This window comes from Xyrauchen texanus, chromosome 44 (genome assembly GCF_025860055.1).
Source record: "Xyrauchen texanus isolate HMW12.3.18 chromosome 44, RBS_HiC_50CHRs, whole genome shotgun sequence".
In the NCBI taxonomy this organism is placed as follows: Eukaryota; Metazoa; Chordata; class Actinopteri; order Cypriniformes; family Catostomidae; genus Xyrauchen; species Xyrauchen texanus.
The window spans coordinates 9867073-9879115 of NC_068319.1; the positions used below are offsets into that span (position 1 = coordinate 9867073).

Below are 12043 nucleotides of genomic sequence, written 5' to 3' on the forward strand. Positions count from 1 at the left end.
ACTACTGACCTTTGACCCCTAGGTTAACGAAGGTTTCCTGGTTTCCCTTCTTGGTGCTGGTGTAACACTTATATCTTCCTTGATCCTGGACTTTAACTTTCCTCAGCACCAGAGAAGCATTTCCAAGTGCGATCTGGGAATTAAACAGATTTGTCCGTCCACTGAAGTGCTTATTCTGGAGCCCGTACTGGTCTTTATTGTAGTAGTAGCTGTGGACAGGGATTTGCTCCTTGTACCAGTGGATGACCACAGCACCTATGGGCTTAAAACTGCAGGGTAACACGCAGTCCTCGAAGAACAGGCACGTTGCGTGAGCATCTAGAGTGAGATGATGTTAAAAATCACAACTTCTAATGTTGATAAAAGTCAACAGTTTAAAGATAAATGATTGTGTTTAAATGTATCACATACCATTTTATATGCTATAATTTTCATGTAAATCTTAAGTTTGCTTTATTTGCAAAACGTAATGCCTGTATTTGTCGCTGTAGCTTTGTTACATGGCCACATAGAAAAAAAAAGTTGCATATCAAACAATTCCAAATAATATAATGTCAAAATTGCAAACCTGAACATAAAGATAATGAACCTTTTTTCTCAAAGAGCCTGTTTTCCAACAATTGTAGGTGTTAAGATATTTCCTTGTAGGCTGCTTAAAGGGATAAATGAATCACAGAATGTGATTGTTCTCTTTCACCAGGGTCATTAATCTGAGACTAATGGAGTTTCCTACAAGTACTGCTTTGATCAATGCATTGAGCCAACAGCTATGGTTGAACAACTTAAACGCTAAGTGATGTAAAGCACAGACACTATTTTGCCAAATAACACAATTTCACCTCAATAAATTAACAAATTAATTTTTTAACATTAGTTAACGCAATAGTTAACATGAACTTAAAATGAACAGTCCTTTTACAGTGTGTATTAATCTTGATTAATGTTAATGTCTGCTTTTTTTTTTTTTACAATTTGAAGTTGTATGTTTACATTAGTTAATGCCAAATGAAATAACATGGGCAAAAACTAGTACAAACAATAGCATTTTGATGAATTAACATGAATTAATATTAATAAATGCTGTAAAAAGTATTTCAGTATTCATTGTTAGTTCATGATAACCAATAGACCCTTATTGCAAATAAAATAAAGATATGTTTGAACTTGTATGTGTGTCAGTGTGCCCTTGTAAATCTCCAGTGTTATGCAATTATAAAATTGACACTTCTTTCAATCTCATTTAATGTACAAATAATTTCTTACATTTTATGTTATATTTTAATATAAATAATAGAATGTTTTAATACATTAAACACATTTTAAACAATATATTTATTTAATATAACCTATTAACACTAGCCAATTTTCTTGTGAAATAACATCTTGTACAGTAGAATATTTTGTCTTTCAATAAGAAACAATTTATACATTAAACAAAGCATGTACAAACTTTCCCACAAGACAGATTTTCCTTTTCTCTTCTTTGCTCAGAAAAGTATCAAAGGTAAGTACTTGTGTGTGTGTGTGTGTGTCTGACTTACCTTTAGTAGTACGTATACCAGATACATTCATAGTCCTAAGAAAAAGCACAAATGCAGCATATAGATGCAGCAGTTCCATGACTGTCAGATTATGCCACGTTTTCAGTTCAGTTAACCGAGACACCACAATCTCTCTCTGGCCTCCCCTTGTATATGTGCATATGTTCTGAGAGTGTGTGTGAGAAAGGGGGAGAGAAAGACCCTTGTGGACATATCAATTAAACCAGTAAATGATTAACTAGATGGTGCATGAGTGGACATATAGTGACCAGAGCTGCTTTGGCAATGTTAAAGGAACAATTAAGCACAGAATAAAAAAATATAACAAATTCAGTTCACCAGCACACTGGTGTCTGCATGCATTTGTCATGTCGTGCTTACTTCAGTTCAAATTAACAAAATGATCATAATAAAATTATTACATATTATATTGCAATAAACTAGCCAATGTTGGATTTATGGACATTTATAACATAAATTATAATAATAATAATAATAATAATACATGTTTTTAATAATAATTTGTGGTCCCAGAACAAATTACAGGAAAATATTTAATCAATGCACCATTAAAATACATTAAAAACATGATTTTTTTTCTTGTTCTGAAAACCCTGTGACATTTTGTTGTCATTTAACAGTCCCATTATATGGTCTTTCTACTTGTCTGGTAGAGTGGTTTCTCCCTTCTTTGTAATATACTTCTTTCTTCTCTCCAGAGCTAACTGCTACTACCTAAAGGTTGTGTCATAAGTTTACTTTCTGCTTGTGGCTCTTCTGTTGGTTTGTCTATGAAAAAACAAAAGATTAAAAAAAAAACATTAGAAGTTGCAAGATTGCAAATAGATTTTTACATTATATGATAGTAAATTCCTGGTTGCATGGGAGGTAAAGTGAAGACAGCGAAGTGAAGACAATGAACAATTAAATACAATTTCACATTTTTAAAAACTTCGTAATGAAATCCAAAAATAAAAATCAAGTTTTGTGGCCATCTATGCTATTTACTCATAAACGCTGACAGATATACAGATATACTTTTAGCAGATATACAGCAGATATGGCTCTTCTGGGACATATTGATGACTCATCTTGCACTGCACAGATTTTTGTCCAGTCAAATGCTTGCTAAAATGAGAATTTTCATCCCCCAATACCATTTAGCATCAACTAACAAGCAGCAAATCATGCCTGTGTCACAAACTAAGCAAAACTGTGTTTGTCAAGCCATTTCATAGGGTCTTAAATGAACCATTGTTCAGTTACAGTACATTTTGACTAAATTCTCAAAATGTTACCCTTGATCAGAAGTTTTGGTATGGAATGGCAACTCTTATGAAAGTGTACATTGTAATAAAAACATGACGATACCTGTGTTTATCCTTTGCATCTCTTCGTCCGCTTGAGCGTTCTCTTGACTCCTTTTTGATTTAGCTGCGAATACAAATATCAGGGACCATTTACATAAGCTGAACATGCTAATTTCTGACACTGTAATAATTATATATGTATTTTTAACAATAAACACTAGCTTATTAAAGGTAGAGTGTTCAACGTTTGTGCCACTACCCAGATAGCACGTGAACATATCTGAGATGTCTGTTTTAGATCTTTTCATCTGGAAAGTTTCACAATGTAATTAACATCTGCTAAACATCTTAAAAAGAACAGATTCACAAACATTCTAAATCATAAATGTTTTAAAGACTTTTGCTGAATGTCTTACTGACATCCGAGACATACTCATTGACAAACATCTTAGATGTATTGCAGATGAACAAACAACTTAAAAAATACGTCTTTCAGATGTAAACACACATCAAATAGATGTCTGCGAGATGCACATGTTCTGTCAGGGCAGCTTCACTAGCTGGAATTGTGATAATAATGGCTAAAATAATGAATAATGTTTTCAGAGGTTTCCCAGCCACTACCCAAGGCCAACCAAGCCTGTCCCAAACTCAAACTACTGGTTAAACTAATGTTGCTGTGTCAGGCTGGTCGAGATGTTTAAACAAACAAAGCAATATTTTGATAGCACCACAGAGCCAGTGTTTATACTTTTCCAGGAAATTAATCTAAAAATGGCTTAATTATATTTGTCTCCGCACATTAAACTGGGACAGAAGAAGGTATTTTAAGTAAAAAAATAACACACATCACATTTAAGCAGATGGATTATTATGGATTAATGGATGGACAATGAGGACAATAATCCTTTATCTTCTCTTCAATATTACCTTTGCATCTTTTTATAAGTAAAGTCACTGCAAGAAGTGCAAGTAAGCCCAAGACGATAGCCAACATCCACAGATTATATGCAGTGGAATCTACAGAGAGAGAGCAAGAATTTTAAATTTAGACAGATGTTGCATTTAAAAAGAAAACTGCCATGTTTCAACAGGAAGTGAGTTATTTGCTTGGTCCAACAGATGAATTAATAGACGGATGGAATTCATGGAACAATGGCTACCTTTCCCATGCCTGGAGTATGTAATATTGACATGGGTCTGTATCAGATGTCTTGTTTTTATTCCTGAGAATGCACATGTGTAGATTCCAGAATGATCGGAGCCAACAGGCTTCTTTAGAGTAAGGGATCCATCCCCCTTAACTACGTTCTCCTCATCAAGTTTTGTGTGATCCCTGAAGCTGGTGGTTTTATGGGTCCAGCTATCATACTTAAGGATTTCTGTGGTTTTGTTTGCTTCCGTTAAAGTCCAGACAAGAGTGGAGAACTTAAAGTTCTTGGGAGCTGTGCATGGGATGACCAGATCTTGCCCTTCAGAGTCAGTAATTTCTGTGATGTACATGGGAAAAACAGAAAGAGTCCTTACTATTATCAACCTATACCAAAGAGGGTAATTTTAATTGTAGAGTGTTAAGTTTGTCAAATTGTTTGAGCAGTATGTGTAATCATTAATTTAAAGTCAGAAAAAATATTAACTTCCTGAAATGTATGGACATATGTGATTGAATGTTTGTTTCTCATTGCTTTAAAACTTGAGCCTAAAGGCTTATATTTAAAAGGTAGTTTAGTAGACAAATATGAATTGTGCCTATGTATGAATTTCTTATCAAAACTGCTGCTTTGAAGAAACTAATACATTGGATAATTAATATAAAAATATATACAGTACATTTATGTCCAACCAAAACCAAACTTTTTGGTCAATGCATACTTATTATCCTTTCATTTATGTTATTTCATAGTTTTGGTGACTTTACTATATTCAAAAAAAGATAAAAATAATAATAACATTAGTCATAAAGAATGAATTGGTGTCCAAACTTTTGACTCAGTCTTGATCTACAATAAGATTGCAACTTATATACATTTTTGACACATTTTCCAAAAAGTCCCAAAAAAGTGTAATTTGTTTTACCTTTCAGTTGTAATGAAGCTGTCCATGATTGTGTGCCATATTTGGAGGTGATGTTACACACATAAATATATTCTAAGCTGTTATTCTGTTGTTTCAGGACGGTCTCAACATAAAAGAGGCCCTTTCCGTTAGGACCCATGCGGGTGATGGGCTGCAGAGCAGCAGAAGTTAAGCTGGGTTCTGTGCTCCACTGTACCATCGGTGGTGGGTAGACATCTTTAGTAGAGCACTGAATCAGCCCAGAGGGGGTTGTGTCAATGGAGATGACCCTGATAGGAGCTGGAAAGGTTAAAAAAAAAATAGGTACATCAAAACGAATTACTTAAGGGGAAAATGTGCTGGCAATGAATGCTGGTATAAGGCAATCAACCTGTTATTTAGTGTAATTTAGTTAATCAGGTGATATTTGTCCTTTTTCAGATTATTGACATCAGCCAGTTACAGTTCCCACACTTGTTGTGTGCACTGCAAGTCAAACTTTGAACTAGCTAAACACATTGTTCAACAGCTAAAATAATATTTTGTAAAGTATGTTTAATATCCTAATTATTTGTAATTTTTTTTATTTTAAAGCCATTACATCAGTGAATAATACTAATGAAAAACATATAAAGTTATTTCCTACAGCAGTTTACAAATTGTTATTGATAGCCCTATTGCAATTATAAAACATACAATTTGTGTAGTATTTACACTGTAGTAGTAAAAATTGCAGGACATCAAATTTTCACTCAAAGTTGTATGAAAAACAAACAAACTGCCATTTTGAGAAGGACATAGCTACAGGCGGAGCTCCAAAAATGGATGGGAGCTCCGATCTGTCAACAAAGAATGGGTGTTTCTCAATGATAATAATGTGTTCACGTTGCGTTATTGTAGTCTAACTACCTTGAAAGAGTGAACTGGATGTAAAACGCAACTATGAATTTTGATATGTGCTGCAATATGTAGATTCAACAATCTCTTTAACTATTTTATTTTTTGGAAGTGGGTGACGACATCAAACAAGTCCACAAGATTGTAAAAACACAAAAAGAACAGACAGGAGAGCCCCTAAAATAACATTTTTCCTTAGGTGACACCTCCTTTTAGAGTTGGCGCAACCCCTTTTTGAAGTAACTCAGCCTATTAGACAGTAACCCTGCCCTCTTTTGTAGATTCCGTCCCCATTTGGAGTTCTCCAGACTGCAGCTATCCCTACTTGGCCCTTTCGGCCTGCTAACATTTGTGATTTTATTTCTAAATTGACTAAAAATTATCTTCCCACAGATGGCCAATCAATGTGTATTATGAGTTGTGTAGAAACAACCAGAAGTTGATCTGACAACATTTATGTTGCCATATATGCCAGGAAACCCCTGTAGCCTACACTAAACATTTAGAAAATGGAGTGTATACATATATCGGCCATCAGCCAACGAGCATTCTAGACATCTGCATGAGATATTGAAAATCAATTTTGCTCAACTCTAGCCAATTTCATCCATATTGCTAAATTTCACTTGCTACTGAGACCACCACATGCCTAGCTTCAACTTCAAGCCCTCTTTCCAAAGCCCTGCCCTCTAAACACCTGTCAGCCAACCCGCTGTCATCCAAACACTAATGGCAGAGAGCTTCCTCTGATTGGCTAAAAAAGGGCGGGCCGCTTCCCCTACGGACTGCCGTTACCACAGAGACAGGCATTATATCCCAGGACACCTATATCAGTGCTATCTGTCAGAGCTCAGAGGTATGGAATGATATTCCGGACATTATTCAAAAGGAATTGCAAATTGTATTTGCAATTGCGTTTTCAATTTGTGGACGCATAAAATGTGACATAATCCAAACGCAATTGCAAATTGCGCATTACGTTTGCATTTTCGTTTAAGTGAACGCACAGTGACTGCCAGACTTCAAATGGAAAAGCAAATGCCGTTTGCAACTGTGTTTCCCATATCTTACGAGTTTTGGCCCTGTCATATTTAAATAGCAATTTCAATTACCACGTCTGCGTTTTCACTTTCTCAGCGTCGCGTATGTAGCCAGCCAAAACTCAAATGAAATACTAATTCCCTTAGTATTTCCATTGATGCCTTACACGGAAACCTGTCAATCAGGGTCATGGACCAGAAATCTGTAAGATGGCATCACTGCATCATTCTAAGGAAGCATAATATCTTGAGTTTTGACAGTTTTGTAAATTTTTCTTTTTTAAAACTAATTTTTAAGTGTGTGAACAACGTTGCACCAGAAATATTCTGTCAACTAGTACATAAACAAAAGAGCGGAATAAGAACTAGAGGCACAGTAAGTGGAAACTATAGCCGCAAAACGTAGAACAACATTTGGTCAGACATCATTTTCAGTAAGAGGCATACATTTGTGGAATGCATCTGAAATTAAAACATTGACAGACTTCAAGGTTTTTAATACTCATTTAAAGCAATGGCTGAAACTGAAACAACTTTGTGGACACTGACTGTACAGGACATAACACAATGCATACAAACATAATGTTGCATATGTGAGCACGCACAGACATATGCACCCTTTTGTGTTCTTGTATTGTTAAATGTGTCTAGACTTTGATTTATAGTGACTTCCACATCTACTTAAGCCCATATCTTATTTCATATATGGGATGTATTTGTTGTATGTATTTTATTAATTCTAAATCTTAAACTCAATACTCTGTAATTTTTGTTTAAATTTATGCTAACTCTGTAATATGTTTGTTATGTCATAGTGCTTTACCTAAGGGCAGGCATGTAGGCAAGCACTTATAATAAATAAATAAATAATATATATAGCTAACCAGGCAGGTTGCAAATTAGTCATGGCTAGAAACATGTATGCATGGCATCTACTTTGTATTCTTTATAAAGCAATGTTCTATGCATTTGTCCCTGTCAACTAAACATTAAAATAAATACAAAATAAATAAAGAGGTGATGCCCTGAACAGACGCCGGTTTATTTGATCTTGACCGTGGACTGTGAGTGGTCTCTTCCCAAGACAAACACGCCCCATACCATAATCCCACCCTTGACCCTGATTGACAGGTTTCCGTGTAAGGCATCAATGGAAATACTAAGGGAATTAGTATTCCATTTGAGTTTTGGCTGGCTACATACGCGACACTGAGAAAGTGAAAAAGCAGATGTGGTAATTGAAATTGCTATTTAAATATGACAGGGCCAAAACTCAAGATATGGGAAACACAGTTGCAAACGGACTTTGCTTTTCCATTTGAAATCTGGCAGTCACTGTGCGTTCGCTTAAACGAAAATGCAAACGGTAATCCGCGATTTGCAATTGCGTTTGGATTATGTCACATTTTATGCGTCCACAAATTGAAAACGCAATTGCAAATACAATTTGCGATTCCTTTTGAATAATGTCCGGAATATCATTCCATACTGAGGTATGTTTTATATGTGGTATTTAACGAAAATAACTTGTAACGCCTTTATAACAACAGATAAAACATTTAAAATAAGAAAATTATAATTAAATGCAACAATTCGTACAGAGAAACACACCTTCTACTGTGGCAATAACATATGTCTGCGTTGCATTGTTGACCACACATTTGTATCGTCCTTTACTCCTGATGTCTACATGTTTCACAAGCAGCGATGCGTTGCCCTCGGAGATGTGGTCGTGAAACAGCCACACTGTGCCATTTCTGAGCCGCTCTCCCGCATTCTGTAAACGAAGTATTAGCGCCTCCTGCTGGTACCATTGAATATTCACATCCGCTCGATTAGGCGTGAAAGAGCAGGGCAGGATACAGTCCTCAGAGAAGATGCAGTTAACACGAACCTCTAAGAAAATTAACAAAAGGGATTTGAGAATTCTACACATACCAATAACATCAAAATGGCGTTGGAATCCTTTAAAAGAAGCGCTACTTGAATATAAACCTGTTATGAACTTATGTAGGCCTATTCAAATGAGTTATATAGCTTACAAAGGCCAACAAAGTATTTTGACACTTAAACCACACTTAAAATTTATGAATCTCATTGCTTTAGACTGCAAAATAGTAAGCAAAGAAATGCAAGGTCTGCCAACAAATCAATGTCTTTCATGGATGACAAGGTGTGAAGTCTGATGGTCCTCACTTTCACATAGTTCATCATATTAACTCGAGGCTTTAAGGTTTGACATTGAGGTCCACTAAGGTTGAGTCTCCAAATACTTATTTGTTTTAGTTTTGAACAGCATTTCGATTGTTTTATCTTTTAAAACCTAAAAAATAATGCTACTTGACATATTTGGTTATGACATTCATACAGTACACTGTATATAGAGAGTATACTGGCTGCAACAGATCCAAAGGCAAACCTGCTGTTTTAAAGCTACTCAAACATGCTACTCAAGTCAAAGACACTGATGACATGGCATTGCTGCACCAGTTCTTTAAACCTGTAAAACCACATCCTGAGTGAGTATGCATGTGTAAAAAAACATATGCACCTTTATGTGTGTGTCACCCGATGCATGGCCGAAATTTTCTCTACTCAGAAATATTGAGTTTTGCTGGCCCTATTTGCTGCCAGCACATTTATTATGGGTCATTACATTTGTGTGTACACCCATAACATACAAACCATCATCACACTAAGAGGCCATTTATCAGTAATGACCACTTATGACTATGATTGTTTTGCATTCAACATACTCACATTATCTGTCTAACAAGACCCTCTCTAAGAAGATTGTCTGTCTATAAATACAAAATAAATAAAGCGGTGGCAAAGTGCATGATGGCGCTGTCCTTTTTCTTGGACATCGGCACAGCTCTGCATGCACTGCGAGACATAGATTGTGCCAAACTAAGTTTTTAACAGTTTTAATGGCTGCCAAAAAGTATTTAGACACTTAGGCCACACTTAGAACTGTATGAATGTCATGGGATTTTTATAAAATATCAAATTTAGTTTAAAGGAATATTCCAGGTTGAATACAAGTTAAGCTCAATCCACAGCATTTGTGGCATATTGTTGATTACCAAAAAAAATAAAAAATTGACTCATCCGTCCTTTTCTTTAAAAAAAAGCTAAAATTGGCTCTTACAACAGATGTGAATGGGGCCACATTTTTTGTTTATAATTTTATATAAGCACACATGAATTATGTTAATACTAAATTTATTATTTTAGCTGTAAAGTTGTTTAAATCTTAATTGTTACAGTCATTTTAGGGTTTGTTGACATTACATCGTCATTGCAACAAAGTTGTAAATATGGATATAACTTTACCAAGAAATGGTTAGTAAGTGATTTTATCAAACTAAAATCATGTTAATATGCACATTGTTTTCATCTTGTGAATATACTTTTGAAACAGTGAGTATTTTAACGTTTACGGATTGGCCCCATTTACTTCGATTGTAAGTGCTTCACTGGAAACCAGATTTTAGATGACTGTTTGAAAGAAGTCAGGTTTGATGATAGATACACACATACTAACTGTATATCTTCAATGTAGTAATTGTAACTTTGAACCTGATTAAGTCAGCTTCTGAAACTATGAACTAAGAACTTCAAGCAACCGTGGTAGGTAATGCTTCAGTAAGTTTAAAACCACAGTTCACCCATAAATTAAAATTCTCTCATCATTTACTCACCCTCATGCCATCCCAGATGTGTATGACTTTCTTTCTTCTGCAGAACACAAACAAAGAGTTTTAGAATTGTTTTTTCCAGTTCTGTAGGTTTATACAGTGCAAGTGAAAGGTGACCAAACCAAACCTTTTTGGAGCTTTTCAAGCTCCAAAAATCTCATTAAGTCAGAATAAAAGTAATTCATAAGACTCCAGTGGTTTAATCAATGTCTTCTAAAGTGATCCAGTTGGTTTTGGGTGAGAACAGACCAAAATGTAACACCCTGGCATTGCATTTTAGAGCTTTTGGAGTTCTGGTCACCATTGTATGGACCTATAGAGCTGAGGTATTCGTCTAAAAATCTTCATTTGTGTTCAACAGAAGAAAGAAAGCCATAAACATCAGGGATAGCATGAGGGTGAGTAAATGATGAGAGAATTGTAATTTCTTGGGTGAACTATCACTTTAATAACATTTGGTGAGTATAACTTTAGTACTATGAAGAATGCCTGTGGAAATTCCTGACCATAACTACAAAACAGATGTCTTTGTCTGATCTTGCCAACAGTCATTCCTTATTCCATGATGAGTAGCATCATCTTTATGTGCATTACATAATAAGGTATATGCCAAATAATGATTCATCTTTCCTGGAATTTTAATGTGACATGATGTTGATTTTTGCATGATGATTTTTTATGACATGATGATCGTGTTTATTAATGATCTTGCTTTAAATGGCCCTTAGAAAATAGTAAGTACAGAAAGCTGTCTGAGTGTGAACAAAGTAAAGGTAAATCAGCCACTTGTGAAGTGATTTTTGAACAAAACTTTAAATTGCATGATTTCAGAAAATAAATTGTTAACAAATTAAACCATTTTGGTGATATTTTATATTACAAATATACCATCTAATCACATCAAACTTTGAAAATAAAGTTACTTTACTTTTAGAAAAAATGTCTGTCAAAAAAATTAAAGTGAATAAATGTCCAACTTACCAGGTATTTTACACTCCACTAGTGAAATAATCCATAAAACAAAATATACGCCATTGTGGGTCTTTGACATCCTCTTTCAAAACAATGGGTAAAAGCTGAGGAAAAACTGAGAGAGACTGAGAGAGGCGTGGAACTCAAAGAAAAGTGTAGACACCGAAAGCAAATTGCTGAGAAGATGAGACTCTTCAAAGAGACTCTCTTAGGGACGTAATCAAATCCTGTTCCTCTTTGCTGTTTCAACGGTTTGAAAGAAAGTAGCTTTTAGGTCCAACAGAATGAGTCTTTGTGAATACAAAAAGAAGACACTAAAAAGAGAGAAAGGCTTTATCCCTAGGTGACTACTCAATAAATAGACTGTAATGTGTGAGTTTGTTGTGGGTAAAAATGAGTGAGAGAGAAAAAAGTGAGAGAGAGAGTGAGAGAGAGAGAGAGAGAGAGAGAGAGAGAGAGAGTTGGAAGACAGGTTTCCACGCCTCTTTCATAGATCATGAGTTGAGTCACTAAATGCCAGGCCCCCT

The 12043-nt window shown here is 35.2% G+C and overlaps 1 protein-coding gene across 1 annotated transcript; it reads right to left on the reverse strand.

The window, feature by feature from the left end:
• Positions 1–1233: 1233 nt before the first annotated feature.
• LOC127636542 (uncharacterized) lies at positions 1234–11923 on the reverse strand. Its single transcript, XM_052117134.1, has 7 exons — positions 11526–11923; positions 8455–8739; positions 4928–5206; positions 4015–4341; positions 3782–3871; positions 2913–2975; positions 1234–2330 (listed from the first exon to the last, which is right to left on the reverse strand). The coding sequence occupies exons 1-7, from the start codon at positions 11593–11595 to the stop codon at positions 2263–2265; spliced, it is 1182 nt and encodes a 393-aa protein (XP_051973094.1). The 5' UTR covers positions 11596–11923; the 3' UTR covers positions 1234–2262.
• Positions 11924–12043: the final 120 nt, after the last annotated feature.